We start from the raw sequence: 25,144 nt of genomic DNA on the forward strand, positions 1-25,144 counted from the left end.
TCGTTTTTATATTATAAACTAATTTAATTAATGTTAATTAACTTTTGGTGTTTGGACAAAAACAGTTTCCATAAAACCAAAAGAAAAAGAAAAAGATATATGCTAGCAATTTATAACCAAATACGGGCCATCAAACCAATTAGCTTCTTTTTCTTAAAAAAGAAAAAACAAAAAGGAAAAGAAAAGAGAGTTAAGACTCTTCATCATCACAAGTCGCAATAGCACACAGCCAAATACCCTGCATCTCGCACCCCCACCCTACACCAGAGTCTTCTCAAAACTGAAATTCTCCTCTAAATCATATTTTGGAACACAAAGGGCATCACCGTTTAGCATCCCAAACATGTACACAATTAATTCACACTATTAGGAGTCATTGGCAGCTGCGATTAGTCGAAATTGTCAGCAGTGGTTGGGTCAACACAGCAACGAGGGTTACGTTTTTTATTGGCACACTACTTTAGCTATACGGGTACGAATAATTAATTTGCAAGGATTGTTTGTTTGAGTAGTTTGTATAAGATTTGGTTTGTTTTTTGGATTATCTATGATTGTCAGACTTAAATTGTGATTGAAATTAGGGGCCCTAAATCTTTGTCTACCATAAACTTGAATAATAACTGATTGCTTCGGTTTCTAAAATTCCAAATACCGACACAACATGTTTTCGGCTATGATTTGACTAAGTTTATCACATTGTTCTTTTTTTCAGTATAAGAAATTGTAAATGGATAAGAGCTGGATTAAGCTCAACGATGTTACTTCAAAAGATTTTGTTAATGGAGTTAAAAGTTTCATGAGATTTGCTCTGCTGCATATTGGGGATAGAAAGGTTATGCGTTGTCCATGTAGCAACTGTCTGAATCAGATTTTGCACCCACCCGACTTGGTCAAATTGCATATCCTCACCAACGGGATGGACATCGATTATGATGAATGGGTGCACCACGGTGAAGATCCCTATGAACATGTGGAAGATGACATTGTTAATGATGATGTAGATAAAACATTCGAGGAAGAAGAGTTGTTAGAAGATTTGAACTTTGGGATGCATAATTTTATTGATCGTGAAAATTCATTGGAGCATCCTGATGATCTCAATGGTGATCAACCAAATATTATGTTAGATGATGAAGTGGAAAATTTTCAGAAATTGTTGAAAGATACACAACGTAAATTATATCCCGGTTGTTCGAAATCGTTGTTATCTTTCCTCGTCAAATTGCTTCATATAAAAGTATTGAATCGGATGACTAATAAGTGTTATGACATGATTATTGATTTATTTAAACAATATCTGCCGGAGGAAGATATAATTCCGTCGTCGTTTTATGAGGCCAGGAAGGTATTAAAAGGGATTGGGTTGGGGTATGAGTTTATCCATGCATGTAAAAATGATTGTATTCTCTTTTGGAAAGAACATGAGCGGTTAGATAGTTGTCCAGTATGCAAAGAGTCTCGATGGAAGGTTAATGATGGCAAAGGAAAGCAAGTTCCTCACAAAATTTTGCGTTATTTTCCTCTGAAGCCAAGATTACGAAGGCTGTATATGTCAAGAAAAACAGCATCTGATATGAGATGGCATAAGGATGGGAAAATTGAGGAAGATGATATGATGATTCATCCTGCAGATTCTAAAGCCTGGAAGGATTTTGATGAGCAGTACCCTTCATTTGCTAAAGATCCTCGAAATGTGCGTCTTGGGCTAGCTACTGATGGATTTAATCCTTTTGGTAATATGAATAATTCTTACAGTATATGGCCTGTGGTTTTAATGGTATATAATTTACCACCTTGGCAGTGCATGAAAGAACCTTACTTGATGATGTCCCTTTTGATTCCCGGTCCTCGATCACCTGGAAGAGATATTGATGTCTATTTGAGACCTTTGGTCGATGAGCTGAACGAATTGTGGGAATTCGGAGTGAGAACAAGAGATGCAAAAATTGGAGAATTTTTTCTTTTGCGTGCTGCAATTTTATGGACGATAAATGATTTTCCTGCATATGGTGATATTTCTGGACATCGAACAAAGGGATATTATGCTTGTCCAAGATGCAGCATCCATACTCCTTCACAAAGGCTAAGGAGTAAGATTGGTTATATAGGTCATAGACGTTATTTGCCTCGATATCATCCTTACCGAAAAAGTCTTAAATTCAATGGTGCAGCAGAACAACGATCCAAGCCTATGGAGATTTCTAATGATGATATTCTTTTCCAACTAAAAGAAGTAGAAAATGTCGTGCTTGGCAAGCATTCTATAGACAAAAAGCGAAAACGTCCTTCCCAACCCTCATGTTGGACCAAAAAGAGTATACTTTTTGAGTTGCCGTATTGGTCAAAACTTAAATTACGGCATAATCTTGACGTAATGCATATTGAGAAGAATATATGTGATAATGTGATGGGAACTATATTAGACATTGATGGTAAAACAAAGGATACGGAAAAGGCTCGTTTGGATTTGGAGGATATGGGTATCAGGAGTGAGTTACACATAAGATCACTAGAAGGTGCCAAAGCAAATAAAGATGGTAAAGTAAAGTGTTTAAAGCCGCGAGCACTTTTTACATTATCCCTAAAGGAGAAGAAAAGTTTTTGTGAATTCTTGAAAGGAGTAAAATTTCCGGATGGATATGCTGCGAATATCTCTAGATGTGTGAATATCAAAGATGGTAAAATAACAGGGTTGAAAAGTCATGATTGCCATGTGTTATTGCAACGTTTACTTCCCGTAGGATTGCGTGGTTACCTTCACAAAGATGTTCTTGATGTTATTACCGAGTTAGCCAGTTTTTTCAGACAATTGTGTTCTCGTAAACTAAACATTGCAGTCCTCGATGATTTGGAAAATAAGATTCCTGTGATATTAAGCAAGTTAGAAATGATATTTCCACCCGCATTCTTTGATGTTATGATCCATCTAGCAGTTCATTTGGCACAAGAAGCAAAGATGGGAGGACCAGTTCACTATAGATGGATGTATCCTATCGAGAGGTAACATATTTATTGAGTTTAATTTTTTTCTCAAACTTTTTCTTTATATGTTGAAGTTAAAACATTATCTCTTTGTTTCCGTTGTTAAATGTGTCTTCGTACTTCAATATTTTCCTATATAATAAATGTTGAAATTCCTTTCGATATTATTACAGGTATTTAAGTAGTCTAAAAGGGATGGTTCGAAATAGAGCTCGTCCTGAAGGCTCCATTGCCGAGGCCTATATTGTGAAAGAGTGTTTGACTTTTTGCTCGTTGTATCTCCATGGAATGGAGACGAAATACAACAGAGATGAAAGAAATTATGATGGCGAGGCACATCTAAGTGCAAAAATCTCTGTTTTCAGAAGTAAAATACGGACTTTTGGAGAAACGGATTTTTCACAGATGTCCTCTCAACAATATAGTGAATTGCATTGGTTTGTCTTAAATAATTGTGCAGAGATAGAATTATATTTGAGGCAAGTGTATTTTTATTATTATTACAATAGCATTTTAATATTATTTAATTTAGTTATTATTTCTTTCAGAGAGCATGAAGAGAAGTTGAAGCAAGAAAATCCTATTGGTTGGGAGGCTAGGCAAAAGAAGGAGTTTGCTAAATGGTTTGATAATCGAGTAAGATTTCTAAATTATATTTTAATTTTGTTCATTAAATTGTTGTTACTTTTTTTTTAACAGTAATATTTTTTTTTTGGAACAACTGTAGTTCTTTATCGAATGTATGTTAATTTACATTATTTTGATATTTAGATTAAACAGCTACGGAGTATAAAATCTATCGAAGCTACCGATGAACTTCTTGCACTTGCATCTGGGCCTGATTATCGTCTTAGTAAGTATAGTGGGTGTGTTGTAGAAGGAGTCAAGTATCTAACTAGCAAAAGAGATTCTAGACGAGTGACACAAAATAATGGAGTGTCTACAGATTCTGTTCACAAAGGTAAGATGATCAAGTTTTATGGAGTCTTAGAAGATGTGATTGAATTAAGCTATGTTCATGGTTATCGATGTGTATTATTTAGTTGTAAATGGTTTGATTTGGATCGTCATAAAGCAATAAAAATAGATGGTGATCTTACTAGCGTAAATGTGGGGAAGCTTTGGTACGAAAATGAACCTTATATATTAGCGAATCAAGTATCCCAGGTCTTTTACGTCAGTGATACAAAATTAGGTGGGAATTGGAAAGTTGTTCAACATGTACAACATCGACATCTTTTTGACCCATCACTCATCCAATTTACTGCTGGAAAGGAGCCTGATGTGAGTGATGCATATCAACAAGAAAATTGTGCTCATATTGAAGTTCAAATTCATGCTCGAGAGATTGGATCGGTGGTTCGAAACGATGAAGCTCCTCTAGAGATTGAAATTGCTGAACAGATAATTAATTCACGTGAAAACATTCACAATGATAAAGACGAAGAAGTAGATGAAGATGAAGAAGATGACACGGTGGTCGAATATTTGACTAGTGATGATGAAGTTGCATCTCATGCTAATATGGATAGTGACTTGGAATAGTGAATCGATTTGTGAACGTGATCACAAGAATCATAGATCTCACATTGTCTGTTTTTTTTTTTACACCATCAACTGTATAATTTTTTTTTCTCTGACTTGTGTGAGCAAAAGAGAGCAAATCACTGTTAAGGTCAGGCTATGGGAAGAATTTTTTACCTTATTTTCAATTACTAATGATTTTGTGTTATTGTATTAATAGTATATATAGTTATAATTTAGTATATACTGCACAAATTCACCCATAATATCATTTCCTTTAAACTTAAATATCACACATTAATTTATTATATTTTAAAGACTAAAAATATATTATAGATATTTCCATAAGTTGTATCAAATAATATTAATAGTAATTAAAACAGAAATTTTAAATAACATAATAAAAATTGGAAAACTGTGATAGGTTCATAAATGGAAATTTGCTTGAACTTTACAAGCTGTTAGTGTTAAGTTTTAAAGAATGAAAAAAGTTATATTTAACTTTATAATTAGTCAAATCATTATTTGTGCATGAAACCAAATTAATTATATACAAATAAATAGAGTACAAACTAAATTAATTGTATATTAAAATTAATAGATTATATTTTTTTTCCACATGTTTTCTTAATTTAAATTTATTTAATCAGTATTAGTTTATGTTGTTTACAAAAGAAAAAAAACGAATTTTCAAAGAAAAATGAAAAAAAATACATGCTACTAATTAATTAACCTAAGAAGGGCCCATCCAATCCATTAGCTTTTTTTTTCTTATAAAAGAGGGGGAAAAAAAAAGAGAAAGAAATTAAAATCAAAGACTCTTCCTCATCCCAAATCACAAATAGCACGCACACAGCCAAAGACCCTGCATCTCGCACCCCCACCCCACACCAGAGTCTTATCAAAATTGAAATTCTCCTCTAAATCATATTTTGGAACGCGAAGGGAATCACCGTTTAGCATCCCAAACACGTATACAATTAATTCACACTATTAGGAGTTATTCGCAGCCGCGATTAGAATTGGCAGCAGTGGTTGGGTCAACAAAGCAACGAGGTTTACGTTTTGATTAGCACACTACTTCGGGCGTACATGTGCGGATAATGTAAGGATTGTTTTTTGTAATAGTGTATTTAAGAATTTTTTTTTCTTTGCTGATTGTTTAATTGTCATATTTCTATGAATGAAAATTAGGGCTTTAATTTCACAATTGCCAAAAACAGGACGACGATGGGATTGATTTTGTTTCTATTAATCCAAAAACGAACACAATCGGTTTCATTTGTTGAGCTTTGATCGGTTTTGGTTTCGGTTTTTCAGTTTTGGTCTTATTTTTGTTTAAATTTCTGATTTATTTATTGAATAAGTATTTGGAACTGGTAAAATAAGATAGATAGGATGATAAATTTTTGGCTAACAACTAATGAATTAGGTGACAGTTGCTACATTTAGCTGTGAAGAAATCAAAACACAAATCTCAGTATATATGTTTTGTTAAAGTTAGTAATAATCTCAATGTTTTGTCCTTTTTTCTTTTTTATATTTTTTTGATTGTATAGAGTAGACAACTATTAAAATTTCATCAAAGCCCTCAGTCTATTTCTTATAATCGAATACTTTGTTTTAATTAGCTGGAATTGGAATTGGAATTGGATTATTTTTATGAATGATACACCTATGAATTTTTGGTATCATATGCAGTAACCTTGAATATACCTTGAACAAGGTGTTAAATACATGAAATAGAAGATATTTTCAAAGATGTGCAGTATATATGGGAAACCTGATCACAATAGAAAAGGTTATTATATTTTGTATTGTGATAGCACTTTAGATGTGTTTTATTCTGAATTGAAGAAGACGCCGTTGCTCCTTTTTTTTTTTTTTGCAGATTACTCTGAACAGTTGAAGGTCTTCATATGTTGGGTGATAGATTATTTCAAAAATAATATTTGTTGAAGCAAAAAGTGAAGTTCACATACTGGGTGAATTGAAATCACATATATTGTGTATTTTCATTTGTCTTTGACCTCTTTCAAGAATTGTGATTCTTCGAACTCATAAGCTTCTAGTACTTTCAACACTTTGGTGTGTCTTTTCTTCTTTGTTGAAAATTCACATAATTTTTGTGGTTTATTTTGCTTTAGTAATGAGGGCGTTCTACAATCAGTCAAGGAAATCAGAGAAGTAATCAAAGAATAGGAAGGGGTCAAAGAGGATCTAAATCAGGTAGTGTTACTAGAAAAATGTTGGGCTTCTATCAAGTATATAAAGGTTGAACGATATTGTTGTATGTCAAGCTTGTCATAAACTTCCATTGGGGGCTCTAAGGAGTTGAAATGACGAAATGTTGAACCAAGCAGACTACCGAGCAACTGTAGAATCATGCATATGGTGTGTGGATGGAGACAACAAAAGCAAAATAGGTAGAAATATTTCTCTGGTGGTAATTGGTTGTTGCTTCCAAAAAGTTCAACTAAAAACATTTATTGACTTCATTTTTACCTAATATGCAGGGATTTCTATGATCCACCGTTACCGTTGTTTTTGTGACTCCCTGTTCTTATCCTTGCTCCTTATCAGCACAAGACTTCCCGTTGATATGAAGGGAAATATTTCAAATATCCTGCAAATAGTAGTCACTCTATTGCAACTGGATTATTTTTAAACAGGTAATTTTGTATTTAACTTATATGTATATTAATCACTTATAGAAAATAGTGTTTCTACCATTATTTGACTTGCAGAACTACAGGCTTTTTCCAAAATCTTTTAATACAATCCGGCAACTTCATCCACTTTTGGTTTTTGTGGCTGCTCTTTGAGTTGGAGCTCCACTTGCTATCAACGTGAAGTCATTGATCCTGATGTTCCTATCCGGAATTGAAGTGTTGTGATTTAGTTTTACTAGTTTTGGACGATGGTTATGAAATGTATAAATGAACAAATATTTTAATCTTTTTACAACTAGTGTTCGTTGTTTCTTGTATAAGTATTAGCAACTTGTTCGAATTGTTTTTGCAACTATATTTTGGTTTTCAATATGTATACATCAGATATTACGTTAAATCTATTGCAATTAATTGCTTGGTTGTTAAAGAAATATTATTTACCAACCAGAAGGATGTGGCCACTAAATGTATAGTTATAGCAACAATATTAATATTATATTGCAACCATCTTCTCGGTTGCTAAATAAATATTGTTTACCAACCAAAAGATTTGGTCACTATATATACAATTACAGCAACCATGGTAATATTTATTGCAACCAACTTCTCGATTGCTAAATAAATTTTATTTACCAACCAAAAAAATTGGTCACTAAATATACAATTACAACAACCATAATAATAGTATATTGCAACCGATTTCTCGGTTGCTAAATAAATACTATTTACCAACCAAAAGGTTTGGTCACTAAATATACAATTACAGCAACCACGATAATATTATATTGCAACCAACTTCTCAGTGGCTAAAAAAAATTATTCACCAACCACAAAAATTGGTCACTAAATATACAATCACTGCAACCACAATAATATTATATTGCAACCAATTTCTCGGTTGCTAAATAAATTTTATTTACCAACCAAAACAATTGGTCACTAAATTTGCAGTTACAGTAACCATGTTAATATTGTATTGTTACCAATATTTTGGTAGCTAAAACAAATATTATTTACCAGCCAAAACGATTGGTCACTAAATGTAGGTTACAACAACCATTTTAATATTATATTGGAACCAATTTCTTGGTTGCTAAATAAATACAATCACATGAATTGGTCACTAAATATATAGGTATAGCAACCATATTAATATTATAGGGACCATACTTTTTAACATTAGCGAGTAATTAATTTGTCGCTAATAAATTCATCTTTAATGACCATGATTACCTGGTCGCTAAATAAAGAAATTTAGCGTCCAACTATTTGACTCGTCACTAATACTTTTAGTAGCCACTCTGTTGTGACCACGAGTGACCAAGCTTAATTTGGTCACTGTAGGTTTTAACGACCATTTTATTGCTTTTAGTGACCATAACAAATCGTCCCTAAATCCAGTTTTTCTTGTAGTGTTATCAGAAACTCATCATTACACTCCATGTTAGAAGGGATCTCTGTTAGGGTTTGCATAGTTACTGCAAAAGAAACACACACGCACTTGCGAGTTTTTAGCACCGAAAGAAAATAATGTTTGCAAACTAAATTCAGTGAAATCATTATTTATAATATTCATGTAAGCAAGAGCAACACACACAAACACACATGTGGATTGTTTATTGAGAACCTGTAATCTCTAAACATTCTCCGGGCGAAAGAACTCCGGCATTGGGTTGAGAAAAATATTTATCAACATTTGTCGTCATAACCTGAAATAAAAACATAGCATCATCTAATTAACGGTTTTGTAGATCTACACCTGGTGAAATACACCGAGCTAGTGATCTTGAACCGTTGATCGACACATAATAACACACTCCAATGTGTGTTTGTGTTTAGTGGGTAATTATTTATTTTATAATAAATCTACGGATTTGAGCAGTGCCCATGAAATATTACATAAAACTCAAACATATTTATTACCTTAAAAGCAACATGGCCTTGGGAGTTATTAGATATCTTAATTCTGCGAGAAAGTTGTCTCCCCACCTTAACTAATCAACCAAAATATAAAACCCAAGAAAAAATTCTAAATAGATCGATGAACAAACAAATAATCAAACAATAAATTGCAAAAAACAATAAAAATAATGAAAACAAGAAAAAAAAAAAAAAAAAAAAGAAACTTACGGCGAAAAGCTACCTGCTGAGGATCGATATCAAGGAGCTTTTGCATGCTCACAACTGAGACCTTTTTTTTTTTTTTTTTTTTTTTTTCCTTTGTTCTTTGGAATTCGGATATTGGAAATGAAAATTGAGGGAGAAATAGAGAAAAAATCGGGGAAGGCGGAATCAAAGACATGGCAATATGAAAAAGGAAAATGACGGAATTAGTTTTCTAATCAAATAAAAGAGTTGAAAGTTTAAAATTATATAAATTAGGGTAAATTACAAACACCCCCCTGAGGTATGGTCAAATTACAAAAACCCCCCTCTTGTTTGGATAATTACATCTACCCCCCTCAACTATGATTTTTTCTTAGACCTCCACCTTTATGGTGCCAAATTCAACATAGTCATCTAGATTCCATGAAATGCGCTCTAGTTTGTACTTGTTTTGTGTAAAAAATACAGTTTTTGATGCACCACAAACTGATATATACAAGCTAAAAATCACATATTATGATCATCTTGCTTCATAATGTAGAGTTTGAATAGGATAAAACGGGTACAAAAGTGATAATATTCCATATAATCTCGAAGATTCCACTAAATTTGAGGAGTTGAGGGTGTGGTTGTAATTATCCAAACAAGAGGGGTGTTTTTGTAATTCGACCATACCTCAGGGGGGTGTTTGTAATTTACCCTATAAATTAAAATGCAATTTGCAATAGGATTGAGAAGTAGCCAATGAAAAAGAAAAGGCTTTTATTTTTTATCAAGTTATTCTTTTTAAAGACTTTGGAAAGGAAAAAGTATTTTATCCCAATTTTAAATGATAAAGTACAAATAGTAAATAATATTCAATTCAATAGCTTGTACGTGCATAAATTATTGGCAAAAATTGAAACAAAATTTCCAATTTATGTCGATTCACATGAAAGTTATTGACCAAATCTCGTAATGGTCCCCCATTTTGATATATGTTTTGCTAAACTTATAAGATATTAAAAAGAATTTATAAGATCTTGAAGAACTTATAAACTCTTCAAAAGTATTTGGTAGTTCCTTTAAAAGAATATCTTATTTTTTTCTGAAATAAGTTGTTGGAGAGGAAATAAGATTTTTTTTAATAAGTACCTCTACTCCATTTTTTTTATTTAAAATCTTATAATGAGTAAAAATAGCAAATACACTCATTATCCAAACATTTAAAATGTAATTGTAAAAATAAGATGTAACAGCTTATCGGTTATTGAAACAGCTTATCAGACATAAGAGTTTATCATTTGTTTAAAATAAATTTAGCCAAACGGGCCCTTCATGATTTGGTGCTTTGATGTCTTAGTTGTCTTATTTTCATCCTTCATCTGTGTATTTTCTACTCCTTTCTTGTACTCAATGGTGTAAGCGAAGCCCATGAACTTGGCCTATGTAATTTTTTTTTGTCTTTAATAAATGCATTTATCACTCTTAGGCGGTGAAATCATGTATAAAAGAATATACGTTTAAATTTTCTTCTTCTAAAATTTTGACATCAAGTTTCAAAATCGTAACACATACATGTTTATTTTGAGAAAAGACTGCGAAAATATTCAAAATAGGACCGAACATAACCACATATGTTCTATGCAGAGACTCAAAAGGTTTGTTCTATACTACACTGAGTGAAATACGTTGGATTTTATCACCAGAAATGCACACAGAAATACAAACATCCACATTGGTATGTGCAAATAAACGGCAATCATTTACTTAACCTTGCCATTTACTTACCTTTTGAGTTCTAATATGTGCATTCATCTTCTTGAAAACTATTTTCAAGTAACTAGTGCATAAAATACATGGTACTTCACAATTACATCAAAAAAATGAGAAACATTTACAATCTTATATGCATGTTCACAAAACTACCTAACTAGATAGAACACTAATATTTACATGATCCGGCCATTATTATATTCGCTATTTAATTCAACATTTCGAGCTAAGATTTATCTTTGTCGGAAAACAGCGGAGAGAAAACGAACACATAGCTCATAAAAAGTTTCGCAAGAAGCTGCAACGCAGTCTATGCATCGGTAAAGAAGAGTCTCCAAAATAACGGGAAGAAATTGAATGCATAGGTAAACAAGAGTATTATTTATCCATTCTTCAATCGAATCTGAAACCCACCTCTTCGCCATGTTTATTACAAATAAAGCAATCACAAAAACAACAGTCCTGCAACAGAAATTTTATCCAAGTGAAAAAAAAACCGAAACCATCTTATGAATATACTATTAGTTGTCATTTCAGGAGATTAATGAGTACTTAACCCTTTTTTTATACCAATTTTACCCTTTATCGAAAATAGACACGAGAGTAAAGATAAGTGTGTCGTGTTAATTAATGCCGAAATAATCTTGTAGGAAGGGTAATTTTGGGTTTTCTTGTCAAAATGAAGAAAAGGAGGAAGCACGATTAAGGACATGATAATTACAAATATATAAAACTCAAATAATTACCATATGAATTGCAGCATCTTCATAACGAGGTATCCGAAGATGAAACAAAGCAATATAAAAGTTATGCCTCTCACGAACAAGTTGCCATCATGCCTTTGGTTTTGATTTTGGCGCTGCATTACATGTCGTAAATTATGTGAACATTATTATTGCTTTAAAATGGAATATTAGACAACTTAATTAATAGTACGAAAAACAACATGGGAAGTAAAAGAAAACAATCCCGAAAGATTTAACGATCAAAAAACTAATATATGAGCAAGATAACGATCTTCCTTATATGTGAGCCAAGACCTACGCGTGTGCGCGTGCACTATTTCAAATTTCCTTTTGGTCGAAATAAAGCTAAAAAATATGTTTTTTTTTTTTGCGGAGAAATTATAAAATAAGGAATAAATAATTTCAGAGGAAATATTAAACAACCTGAAAATTCGATGATTGATGAACGTACACCACATCCAACGGGTGAAATTCAACTCGACCGCCTCTTTCCTTGAACTATACGCAAGAAATATTAAAGCCCACATGTTAAATCTATGATCATCCAATAAAAAAAAAAGAAAAAAAAAAAGCAGTAACAAAAATACGACAATCACAATCCACAACCAAAACATCTTGCATTTGGAATATATATGTTTACAAAAGTATATAAAAAGAAAAAAAAAAAAAAGGAATATCGATTTTGCGTAGATGAATAAATTAATTTTATTTTAATTTTACGATTACCAGTTTCTTACAGCTTTCTACAGTGTCCCGACGAGTTGCTACAGCACTCTTAATAGAAATCTCATCCTTATATTGCATGCAAGAAGGGATCCTTGTTAGACTGTGCATAGTTACTGCAAAAGAAACAAGAGACCATTTTTCAGGAAAAAAAAATGGCATCTTTTATAAACACAAACATCGTATTTATCTATAAATTTTCAATATATATACACATTTCGTACATTTATTAATGTTTATTTACATATCAATCTATAGCGTGTTCATGAAACCTTTAACATGACAACTTGATCCGGGCAATAGAATTCCGTAACTGAATGAACAGAAGTACTTCTCCGGATTCTTGGTCGAAACCTTAAATAAAACATAGGATCTGTAACAAATATATATAAATGCATAGACTGACATATAGATATATAGATACGCATGACCGCATCCGCAATAGAAAAAAACACAAAATTGTTCACCTTAAAGGCAACATACTGATCGGTGTTATTCCACAGTCGAATCGTGCAAGAAGCTCGTCTCCTCAGCTCAACTAATCAAACAAAAATATACAGTTTATAAAAATGATAAAAAGTAAAAAAAAAAAATAATATAACCAACTAATTAAGCAATCATGAATAAAGTGATAATTAATAAACCAACTAATATTTAGAGACTAAAAAAAAAAAACTGACAACAGAAAGTGAGTTGTTTCGGAGGTTCGACTTCGAGAAGCGGCATACTAAGAAATTAACGCCTTCACCACAGCTAATTAAAAGGGAAAATAAATCCCCTTTTGGTTTTTTTAGGGTTTCTGAATGGGGAATTGAAAAAATTGGGGGAGAAATTGAAAATAATTTGGGGAAGGCTGAATCAAAGACATTGAAATGGTCAGATGAAAAGACCCAATTATTGGTCTTTTTTTTCTATAAATCAAATAAAAAAGACTTGACCTCGCGTTTGAGTGTATAAAATAAATTAATCTTGGTGGAAGAAACTTGTGGATTAAGAAATGGCAATTGCAGAAGAGTGAGAGGGAAGAAGGAAGGAACGCGCCAATTTATAAGGTAAAAGTTTGATTTTTTCAAACATTTAGCGCGTAATAAATAGTGTTTTTATCCCATGTCACTGTGTATATACTATATAGTATACGTGTGCATAAATTGGGACCCGCCCCGTGTTGAGTGTAGATTTTACGCTCAATACGCTTACTTAACGTGGTTCTTTTGTTTAGATTTAATTATATTTGTGCTTTAATTGATTGATTTTGTGTTTAATAGGTGAAAAACGAGAATTATGTGTTCTTGAAGGAAAAAAGATCAAAAAGAAAGGAAAAAGTTGCAAATAAGGAAATAAATCAAATTGGAAGAAGGAATCTCGCAACAGCTTTGGTAGTGTCCACCATTTCGAGCACATCTCTCTCATACGAACTCCAAATCAGCTGATTTTGGCGGCATTGGAAATCTAATTTCAAGGGCTACAATTCTTATTTACGCAACATTCCAAAATTCGGACTCCAACATCACGCAAATCGAAGAACAAATCATGATGGGGGAAAGTGGCGGAAATTGATTCCTATTAGGTTTCCACTACTTCCTTATCAAGAAAAGCCTATAAAAGCAACAAGTCTCCACACCATAAGCACGAAATTTTACACCACAATACGTGAGGAACGAAGATCAACGAAGACTCAAGCATAGTTTTTCTTATTTAATTTATTTCTTTTATTTTCTTTATCATAAGAATCACGAGTAGCTAAGTCTTTAGTTTCTAGGATTTTATTTGGAACCCTATGTGGGATTTATGAACCTTTTTCTATGATTTTATGCAAGTTTTAATCCCGGATTATTTCTTCTACTTGTTTTATTAAGTGCATGAACTTGATCACCCTATGTGCTTTTATGTTATTGTTAATCGCATGAATCGAAAGATCGGGTTAATAATTAGAACTGTGGTAGAAGAGCCTTTGTGGTATTAACATAGGAATATAGTTAATCTCTTAGGTAGCCATTATTGAGATTTGTGCTTAATGTTGTGTTCTAGAATTAATTGCATAGGAATATAGTAATTGAATCTAGAGTATTAGAATCGTAATACATGCGGAAGCGGGTTATGATTATTTTAGCATCTCAGGTTAATAATCCGGGTTAATTACTTGCATACTTGAAGGAATTGGGGGAATAATAATCACATAGGGGGAAGAATAAAATCCTAGGCTTGTTTACTCTGATTAAACCTTTGTTTTTAACGGATTAGATAATTAAATATTCCCTGTGAGTTCGATATCCAGACTTTTAGTCCACTATATTACTTGTACGATACGTGCACTTGTGTGTAGGTTATCGGCCAACACCCCGGACCCTGCTCCGCGTCCCCTTAGGTCGGTTTTGGGCCTCCTAAAATTGGAACTGGCGGGTCCCGCCCTGTGGCCGATTATGAGTTGCGGTCTTTCCCCACAAAAAAATTTCAACCCACCAACCATAATTTTAATTTTGAGTAAATTGCTAACACCACCACTGTGTAATAGTTAATTGCTAAAATAATCTTTGTGTTATAAAAATTAGCAAAACCCTATGTGATTACAAGTCAAAGGCGAAAAAGTCCCTTGAAGCTGCTCGTGGTAGTCACGCGCGGGTTGTGCAGTTCTTTTTGTAATTTGGTGAAATGACATAAACACCCAATTATACATAAATGTGTGTTAAATTTGATGTAATTATAAATAATTCAAATTCAAAGGACCAAATAGCATTTTTCAAAATCTTAAAATCCTGACCATCTTCTTTCTCCCTCTCCCTCTCAACTCCATCCTTTGTAAAACAAAAATTCCAGCACCTTAAGAAAAAATAATAATGGTTACGCCGTCTCAGATCTGCCGAAAGACAAAGGAACTTCACGTGGATTCAAACGACGAACATGGGTTTGGAGCTCGTCGGCGGAGTCGAAGTAGGTGAGGGTGGCGTTTGGGTAGAATGCCCCTCACAGGAAAATCATGGTTCTTTGGAACGGGCTTCTCTCTCGACCACCCGTACCAATCGCGCGCCTCTCAAAACTTCAAACTTCCATTTTTCTTTCGATTTATTTGGTGATTGTTGTATGGTTTCGTCTTTAAAGAGATCGCCTGAGGTGGACTTTATTGGATATATCATATATGTATTTTCAGTCGTGGCAGCGGTGGATTTCGTGAAGAAGGTTGGTGGCGGATTGGTGATTGACTGATTGATGATTGCTGGCGGCGGCGAGGTTGGTGGTTGATTGGATTTTCAAAAGGTTGGTGGTGATGGTGTGCGTAGTGCGTGTTTCAATCTAGGTTTAATAATATTTTTTGGAAAATTACAATTCAGTCCCCTAGTTTAAGTCTCAGAAGTTTAGTAAAATTGCAATTTGACCTCTATTATATATTAATTCTAATATTTTTTTTAAGAGAACGACACCCGATGAGGGTGGGGGGTTTAGGCTTGACCCCCTACCTGTTTATAAAACAAAATTTAAGAAGTACATAATGAGTTTTGTTCAAACTGCTACTGCCCAACATATGGCTACTAATAGAAATTGACAAACAAAAGACAATAGCTAACTAACAAAACGTTAAGAATACGGGCAAAACAGGTGGTCCAAATAATAAAAAGGACACGGGTGGGAATGATCATAGAAGGTCGGGGAAGACCAAGGTAGACCGTTCGCCTCACCACAACAGCCGAGGCCACTTATACTTTCGCAAAAAATGGGCGAAACAGGTATAACGGCTGCGAAATGTGCGGCACCATTCGACAAACAGTCTAGTCTTGATAGACCCAGACAATCCATAATCACCCCAACCCTGCCTAACATGTAAAGTTCACGAAAATGCCTAAATTGCCAATAATATAAAAATGTGGAATGCATGGCACCTATGTGCGAGACTGTTGTCGAAAGGATGGATATCCAAGCTGGTCCATCCGAATCATCTGCTGAATAGGTCGGGGAATCTCCGCTGTTGTGAAGGTAAGAGCCAACTCGGTCTGACACCCCAAATTAGCTAATACATCTGCGACTGTATTGCCCTCCCGGTAGATATGTATAATTCTGTACTCCAAAGTAGAAAGAGAGTTACGGATCGCCGTGAGAAAACTCTGAAGACTCCAATGACCTTTGTCCGTGTGCAAAAGAAGTCGAACAGTGACTTCTGCGTCAAGCTCGATCCAAACTCTAGTGAATTGTCTCTGAATAACAAATCTCAGCCCCGAGGCAAGGGCAGCAAGCTCGGCTGCAATACTGCTCGAGACTGAGATCCTCTCGTGAAATGCAAGTATGGCATCAGCGTCCGAACCTCTGATAATCCCACCAATAGCTGCAATCTGGGTGGATGCTCTACGGGCTCCGTCTGTGTTTAGCTTCACCCAACCCGGATCCGGTGGAAGCCAAACAACTCGATGAGGTGTGAGAGTTGGTGTTCTAACCCGGTAATATAGGCCAAGAGACTCAGCCACGTGGGGAATGCCAGTCCAGCTGTCCGCCGAAAGTAAGTTGGTTTGATGAAGAATCCTGATGTGCTGGATGACCCTGTAAATGATGGAAGAAGCGCGAACCATGATATCCTTGTGATTTCTATCATTTCTTGCAATCCATAAGAACCACAAGATCAAGCAAGGCACAATGGTCGTGATGTGTGTGTGGTGTGTGAGTGTGTGCAAAGTGAAGTGCTGCTGCCAATAAAGTAAAATCTGGGGTATGTGCGTAGTGTGTGCAGGTGTATAGCCAAAAAGATAGAAAAAATGATGCCATACCCTCTTAGCCGTCGGGCTCTCCACGAAGATATGATCGATCAACTCAACAGAAGGAGACCCGACAGACTGAGATACAAGACTCGACACAGGAATAGATGGATCTGGACAACAATAGCACCTCGAGGCGAGAGAGGTGCCTCGAGACTGAAGTTTAAGATCCACTGGAAGACGCTGAAGAAGGAGACGCCAAAGAAAGATAGAAATTGTACGAGTAAGACAAGATCCCAAAAATATACGAAGAAGAGGGGTAGGGGTATGTTGTTGTCGTATCAAGGCCCAAGCCGAGGTCAAGAAAAACTTACCATTCGAAGAAGCTCTCCATATAGGCAAATCAACCGAAACACCAGAGATCGGGACCGAGCAAATCCTATCAATCCACTCAAAAGGAATATCCTCAGCTAGCTTGTTTCGATCCCACTGACCATTAACCAAATAATACTCCACACGAACTGACGTTAGCCGACCACCATCAATAATGCCCGAAAGGGGACCATCGCCAAACCAGTGATCGTGCCAGAAATAAACATGACTTGGACCAATTCGCCAAAATATTTGAGCTTGAACACGCTTTCGGACACGGCACATGCGCTTCCACACAGTGCTATAGAGTGAAGACACAACGGATGAACCTGGGAACCGATTCCGGGAATACTTGTTTTGGAGAAAACGGGCCCAAAGAGAATCCTGAGCACGGAATCGGAACCAGAGCTTGTAAGTGGAGGCGTCAATCACATCCGTCAAACGCCTCAACCCCAAGCCACCCTCACCAACTGGCCGGCAAATCGTCTCCCAAGCAACCCAATGAGGCTGGCGCTGATTACCATAAGATCCTCAGAGAAATCGGGCCATGCACTGCTCAATCTGCTGAATAATATACTGCGGAGGTTGAATAACCTGAACAAGATGCGAAGCCATAGTCGAAAGCGTACTCCGGATCAAGGCAAGACGGCCCCCGATAGCCAAAGCGGTCCGAGCCCAACCCGAAATCCTGGCATGCATGCGATCAAGCAAAGTCCGAAACAAAGTGCCCCGGTCCCTCCCCTTGTATAACGGAGCTCCAAGATAAATGATAGGAAGATCATTTCTCAGATAACTGAAAATCCGAGAAATAGTGTGAAGATGACCATCAGAACATGCCCTATCAACTGTGAAAGTGCTCTTGTGCACACTAATCAACTGACCCGAAGTCCGACAGTAATGATCGAGAAAATCCCGCAGCTTCTTCAGGCCAAAATTATGGCACGAGGTACATATCATCACATCATCCGCATGGGCCAAGTGGGAGATAGGGATGCCTCCCTTTGTAGAATAAAACATGCCCGGGCAACGGCTGTATAGTGCATCTAGACCTCTCGAAAAATAATCAGCCGCAAGTACAAAAAGAGTCGGCAAGAGCGGATCTCCCTGCCCTAAACCACGAAACGAAGTGAAATACCCCGTCAGCTCCCCGTTGATTAGTAAAGAGAACTGGCACGAGGAAACACATCGCCGAATAATATCAACCAAGTTCGCCGAGAAACCCATCAGCTCGAGTACACGAAATAAGAACCGCCACTGAACCCTATCATAAGCCTTTGCCATATCCAGCTTCAAAATAAGATTCGAATTTCGACAACGAACTGATATCGAGTGGACCATCTCTTGTGCTAATAAAATATTGTCACTAATAAGACAACCCTGAACAAACCCACTCTGAGAAGGAGAAATAATGTGGGGCAAATGAGGTGTCAATCTATTCGTAAGTAACTTAGTGATAATTTTGTTGGTCACGTTGCACAAGCTAATCGGGCGGAAATCTGTCAAAGCCGTCGTAAAGTCCACCTTTGGAATAAGAACCAAGGTGGTAGCGGCGAAGCTCGCATGCATAGATCCACCCTCGAAGAAATCCCAAACCGCTTCAAAAATATCACACTGAATCAAGTCCCAACAATGCTGATAAAATAGCGAAGAATACCCATCAGGACCCGAAGCACTATCTCAACAAATCCCAAACACTGCATCTTTGATCTCCTCAACCGACGGACAAGTAGAGACTGAAGTAAAGTCCCTTTGAGGAGCGAAAAATAGGGACTCATCAACCGGAAGCAAACTAAGCATATCATCGGTAAGAAGCTTGCTAAAGAAATTAATTCCCGAATCCTTGATCTCCTGAGCAGATGTGAGAACCGAATCACCATGAGAGATAGAGTGGATTCGATTAACACATCGCTTTTTCTTCACTAATGAGTGGAAAAACTTAGAGTTTCTCTCTCCATCAGTCGCCCATCTACAAGCTGCCTTCTGCTTCCAAAATTCCTCCTCAATATTGAGCATGAGAGTAAGTTCAACAGTGGCCTTTTTCAAATTTGCACGGTTCTCGGGAGATCGATCCAAGTCATATATGTGCTCGGCCTCTAGAACAGCTGCCTCGGCCCTATCTTTATTCTTGAACACGTCCCCGAAAACATTCCAATTCCACCACTGAAGCTTCTGTTTCAATCGTCTCAACTTCGTATGTAATCGAAGCATCCCCGTCTGAGCACACGGAAAATCCCAAACCTATTCCACAGTCTGACGAAACGTAGCGTGACGGATCTACATATGCTGAAACCGGAATGAAGCAGGAGGCCTAGACGAAGAAGCAACCGATGAAACCAAAAGAGGAGCATGATTCAACCAGGTCCGTGAGAGGTGGGTAACCAGTGTATAAGCCAGTAAATCTAGCCAAGCAGAGTTATATAGAATCCTGTCCAAACGCTCCAAAAGACCTGAAGGGCTCTCCGAAGTATAGCAAGAACTAGCCCCAGAGAACCCGACATCCGAAAGTCCACAATCCAAACCCATAGCACCAAACTCAGCCATATCTAGTCTCCTATCCCAAACCGATCTATTTCGTTCTGACTCAAGTAAGATTGAGTTGAAGTCACCCCCTGAAATCCAAGGAGTGTCACAAATCGTCTAAAAAATGTCGCAGAACGAATTCCACAAAACACGGTGCTCGGAACGAGAGCAACTAGCATAGACTGCAGTAAATACAAAAGAAGCACCAAATAAACCAGATATGCATCTAACATGCAATAATTGTACCTCATCCCTAAGCAACTCCACTCGAAAATTGTGATCCCAAAAAATCCAGATCTTCCCCGCACAATTAGACAAACCAGCAACGAAACCCGAACGACGGCAATAGTAATCATGCAGAAACTCAGTCATAGGTTCAGAAATAACCAATAAATTAACTCTATGTTGGTGACAAATAAAGCGCAAGTGGGATTGGGTCGCCTTATTTTTTACCCCCCTTGCGTTCCACACCAAGAATTTACTCGACATCAAGAAGAGGGGGAATGGGACCCATCTGAAGATTTCCGATATGTGACAAAGAATGAGTTACCAATAAGGTGGGCCTCCTCCGCATGCAACGTTCGGTATTCTGCAAACGCCAACGCTCAGCATCAATCAGGCTCGATCGCCACGAGGCCGAAGGTTCATCAGTGATAGAGCCCGGAGTAGCGTGATCAGCTAGGCGTATGCTCGTGGCTGGGCTCAAGGGCTCATAAGGGATCATCGCAAGGTGATTGAAAGGAGGCGTGTCGGCCAAATTTTCCTCGGCCATGGGCCGGACCTTGGTCACATAGTGTTCGCAAAATAAGGCAGCCGACGTAGGTGTAGTCGGATCCGTACCCGCCGAAAGTCCTGACCCCTCTCGTCCGTGTACCCCATGATTAAGGGGAAGATCCCTGACCACCGAAGTGGCCGAAGATGATAGAGAGGGGGTTGAGAGGGCTGCCCCCTTTGCGGTTCGGGAGCTAGAAGCTTGATTTCTGTTCTTTTTGGAGGGAGACACGTGCTGATTTTTTTTGGACATGGATAAGGCCTCAATATCATCCAAATCAGCTGTTTGATCATCGGCAATAGTAGCTATAGGGTCTGGACTCATCGGTTGTTAGGTGTTAAAAGTATTTTTTCGGCCCTTTTTCGAAGATTTTGGAACATGATTGGGGGCAACATCCGGTTGAGTATGAGCAGCCTCTATATCCTCTTCAACCCCACTCTCCAAAAATTTAAAGGGGTTGTAATGCTCAAAATCTCCTTCATTAATATTATCGGCAGTAGTCCGCACAATAGCTTGAGAAAAACTAGGATTTTCATTTGATTTTGTCCGCGATGTTTTAGGAATATCCATGTTATCAACAACAACATTTTTCCTCTTCTCAACTCGTCGCCAAACTTGTTCCTTTGGTGGGGCTGTGGGTTTGGGAATTCGTTGTGGCGGTGGTGGAAAATTCGGTTTTTTAGCATTTCCATTCATATAACAATTTTCAATCGAGTGACCCAGGTGAGAACAAAACGTGCAGAATTTTGGGACGTTCTCGTAGTTTACCGGCAAGGAAATCATTTCAATATCATCATAGCCGGTCATCACCGGAATTTGTTTAACCCTCGGTTTCAAGAGATCAATTTCGACACAAAATCGGGCAACAGATAGCTTCTTTCGATTGGCTGTAAAATCATCAAACTCAAGTGGATTTCCAATTGAAGAAGCAAGGAAGAATATAGCTTCCCGGTTATACATATAAGGAGGAACTCCCAGCACATTAACCCAGACCGGTGCTATAGAAGTTTCGTTTTCCAAATTAAAGCTTGGAGTATATTTAAAAACATGCATGGGCAGATCATCAATATAAAATATCGATCTTCTCAAAAGCAAAAAATAATCATCTAATACCGAGAATTGAATCAACACATACCGATAATTCAATTTATGCAACTCAAAGGAACCGCGGGGCTTTAAATCGTAAATAAACTTCTCCATAACTTTGTAATGAGCTATCCCATGAGAAAACTTACCAATCAAGGTGTACTTTAACGGCTCAAGCATCTTATCAACCTCCTATTTCGAGAAATAGAGCACATTCTTGCCATCTATCACTTTAATTGCCCCAATTGGAGCGATTTCTTCTCGGTTGAGCAAGTGACGACGACGATCAACCTTAGAAGGAGCAATTGGAGGTCCGAGATCACCGTGTACAGCAGCAGCAAAGGATTTGGTCGGGGATTGGGATTTTGGGGTTTGAATTTCGGGATTAGGGGTTTCAATTTCGGGATTAAGGTTTTTTAATTGGGGATTTTGGGTTTGGAATTGGGAATTCGGATTATGATTGTCCAATTCAGAAATATGGATAGAAGTATCATTTTTCGTATTTGAATTGGACATAAGACCAGCTTGGGCCACAAGATTGGGGTTTATGTGGTCCGTTTTAGGGTTTTGGGCTCGCGTTTGAGTGATATTATCGTGAGCCGATTTTAGAGTGGAAGATAGGCCTTTCTTAGGAGAGTTAGGGGCTGAGATGGGCTTAGGGGCCGGTAGTTTGAGGCTAGAAAAATCCTCATAGGATGGTGATTTGGCAAGTGGTGTAAACTTGGCGAATTGTGGTTGGCTGAGGTGAGGTATTCTAGCCAAGTCAAGGGGTGAGGTGGAACGGGCGGGAAAAGTGGTTGGTGAAATTTGAATTGTGGAGACCTTGCCTTATGTAGAAGATTCAGCTTCCACAATCAAAGAAGATTGATTGGTGAAATCTTCCATAAATACCACGTCCGAAAAGAAAGGTCCTGATTTAGAATGATCTTGATTTGCTACACTCATTAAAGGAGGAACCAAGACAAGATGAGAGTCTAGATTCATGCAGGGGCACAAGCAGCAGCTACCCACTCAAAGATCTCCACCCAGAGAAGGCGGAGATACGACGGAGACACGAAAAAACCGATGACAAGACACGAAACAAAATAAGGACGAAACAAACCTCCACTAAAACTCAAATTAAAGAAGCACAACGAGCAAAAAAAACGCCCTAAAATGGAAGCAAAAAACGAGGCTGAGATCACAAGGAATGAAAGCAGCCCCAAAACCGAACGAAATGAAGGAGAAACAACCAAAAAACGACACAAAAACACAAGAATACGGCTGACCCAAACACAAACGCGAAAAAAACAAGGAACACTACCGCATTTTGAGAAATTATATGCAAAGAGCACGAAAACCTCAAAACCAATGGATAATTGAAATAAAATGACAATAAGAAACGATTGTCAACTAACCAGAAATGAATGAAATGAAAAACGAACATATGAATGGCTAAAATCGATCAAAGTCTTCGTAGGAATGACACAACATTCTAGAGAGAAGGCAGAGCGTTTTTTCTAGAAAGACAAACATTTTTTTTTTAACTTTCCTTTTGGAATTTAATTCTAATATTATATTAACTAAAGGATACATTTGTCTTTTCATCTTTGTTCAATGACTAAAATCACAATAGGTGCAATAAGCTAATAAACAATCATATAGCGGATTTTTCGCAAAGTTTTATAACACAATGACTTGTTTTAGCAATTCAGAATTATACAGGGCTAGTTTTTGCAATTTACTCTTTTAATTTTTAAATTACTTCTAGTTAAAAAGTCTATTTTACCCTTAACTTAGTTACTTCCATTAACCACCATGAAATGTATCTCATTTTCTCTTAAGACAGATGTAAACAAATTTTAAATTATTTTTTCTTATTTTAATTTGTGTAAATGGCAAATAGGCACATAACAAGTGAACTTAATTAAAAAATAAACATTCAACTTTTTTGTCTTCCAAATAAATCCAGCTCGTTCAAATTTATTTGTAAATAATGAAAACTCTTTTATATATATATATATATATATATATATATATATATATATATATATATATATATATATATATATATATATATATATATATATATATATCAAAATTACCCTCAATTCATTGAAACAACTAATTCAACTCCAATTTCATGATTTACACCCCAATTTGGCCTAATTTCACCAATTAATCAATTTTGACCCTTATTCCAATTTTAACCTCATTTTTTACAGCCAACGCCTATCTCCGGTGTTGACTTTTTTTTTTGGTTTTTTGGAAAAAAAATTTCTAATTTTTTTTTCCAGCACCAGGTCAACCACTGGTCTCCGGGGTTGACTTTTTTTCTTTTTTTTTTTTTGAAAACTTGTTTTTTTTTTTTTAAAAATCTTGTTTTCTCTTAAAAAAATATTTTAATTAATATTACTACTGTCTTGGCTGTTAAATTATTGTCTCCAACAATAATTTAACTATTTGAGACAATAATATTACTGTCTGAGCCAGTAATTTTACTCTCTTAATTAACATTATTGTCTTGGCCTACAGTTTTGCTGTCTTCGACCGTAATATTACTGTCTCTGACCGTATATAATATTACTGTTTGGGACAGTAATATTACTGTTCGGGAAAGTGATATTCATATTATTACTATTCGAAACAATAATATTAATGCTCGGGACAGTAATATTTAGGGGTGGTTTCGGTACGGTTGCTGGATATTTTGATCAATACCGTGTACCTATCAGATCATATGGTATTGGAAAACTTGATACTGTTATCGAACCAACAATTGAGGTATACCGTTACTTTCGGTACGGTATATCAGTATGTGAACTCTACCATTAATTTTAAATTGTTATCCTTTGAATGATATAAATTATAATAAGACGATCTTTATGTAAACACAATAAACGATTTTAACGCTTTAACCAATAACTATGGTTATTTATAGGATTATATTCAATTTCTCATACCTCTCCCAATATTTATCAAACTTCAACTTCATTTATTTAGCCAAACTGTGCAAAATAGAATTAACACAGTCATGAATTTCCTTTTCAATTTTAATTTGCAGCCACTCTATTTTAGTGAAAATCAAATCAGATGTACATTTTTTTGTTGCACTAAAATTTAATGTTGTTTCGTAAAACTTTTTTTAGGAACTTTAACTTTTTAAGTTTTGACCTATTTATTTTATGTAGTAATTTTAACATTTGCTAATTATTAACCAATATAAAATAA

The 25,144-nt window shown here is 36.1% G+C and overlaps 3 protein-coding genes and 1 long non-coding RNA gene across 10 annotated transcripts; 2 read left to right on the top strand and 2 right to left on the bottom strand.

Moving 5' to 3' along the window:
* The first annotated feature begins 184 nt into the window (after window positions 1-184).
* On the top strand, window positions 185-4,740 carry LOC105949753 (uncharacterized). Of its 3 annotated transcripts, none has more exons than XM_088818861.1 (4): window positions 185-472; window positions 713-3,000; window positions 3,156-3,618; window positions 3,754-4,740. In XM_088818861.1, the coding sequence occupies exons 2-4, from the start codon at window positions 728-730 to the stop codon at window positions 4,525-4,527; spliced, it is 3,510 nt and encodes a 1,169-aa protein (XP_088674987.1). In that variant the 5' UTR covers window positions 185-472; window positions 713-727; the 3' UTR covers window positions 4,528-4,740. The 3 variants fall into 3 exon arrangements, with proteins under 3 accessions (XP_088674987.1, XP_088674992.1, XP_088674983.1); XM_088818866.1 differs by lacking the exon at window positions 185-472 and having other exon boundaries at window positions 484-3,000; window positions 3,754-3,943; window positions 4,178-4,740; XM_088818857.1 differs by lacking the exon at window positions 185-472 and having other exon boundaries at window positions 484-3,000.
* Window positions 4,741-5,314: 574 nt separating this feature from the next.
* Window positions 5,315-7,307, top strand: LOC105949770 (uncharacterized). 5 transcript variants are annotated; one of them, XR_016031498.1, is made up of 5 exons: window positions 5,315-5,611; window positions 6,398-6,515; window positions 6,654-6,932; window positions 7,023-7,178; window positions 7,254-7,307. It is a non-coding gene; the product is annotated as an uncharacterized LOC105949770 (long non-coding RNA). The 5 variants fall into 5 exon arrangements; XR_016031500.1 differs by having other exon boundaries at window positions 7,262-7,307; XR_016031497.1 differs by having other exon boundaries at window positions 6,654-6,735; window positions 6,807-6,932; window positions 7,023-7,307.
* A 3,800-nt stretch (window positions 7,308-11,107) lies between these two features.
* LOC148772699 (vesicle-associated protein 2-1-like) lies at window positions 11,108-13,413 on the bottom strand. The gene is made up of 7 exons (XM_088821076.1): window positions 13,189-13,413; window positions 12,976-13,046; window positions 12,781-12,862; window positions 12,512-12,624; window positions 12,209-12,283; window positions 11,786-11,898; window positions 11,108-11,501 (listed from the first exon to the last, which is right to left on the bottom strand). Exons 1-7 carry the CDS (start codon window positions 13,232-13,234, stop codon window positions 11,273-11,275), a joined length of 729 nt encoding a protein of 242 aa, XP_088677202.1. The 5' UTR covers window positions 13,235-13,413; the 3' UTR covers window positions 11,108-11,272.
* Window positions 13,414-16,380: 2,967 nt separating this feature from the next.
* On the bottom strand, window positions 16,381-20,097 carry LOC105963331 (uncharacterized). The gene is made up of 4 exons (XM_012987723.2): window positions 19,882-20,097; window positions 19,252-19,770; window positions 18,151-19,167; window positions 16,381-18,069 (listed from the first exon to the last, which is right to left on the bottom strand). Exons 1-4 carry the CDS (start codon window positions 20,095-20,097, stop codon window positions 16,381-16,383), a joined length of 3,441 nt encoding a protein of 1,146 aa, XP_012843177.2.
* Between the last annotated feature and the right edge of the window lie 5,047 nt (window positions 20,098-25,144).

The sequence above is a fragment of the Erythranthe guttata genome, chromosome 1, assembly GCF_056151865.1.
Source record: "Erythranthe guttata isolate IM_541 chromosome 1, IM_541, whole genome shotgun sequence".
NCBI classification, from domain to species: domain Eukaryota; kingdom Viridiplantae; phylum Streptophyta; class Magnoliopsida; order Lamiales; family Phrymaceae; genus Erythranthe; species Erythranthe guttata.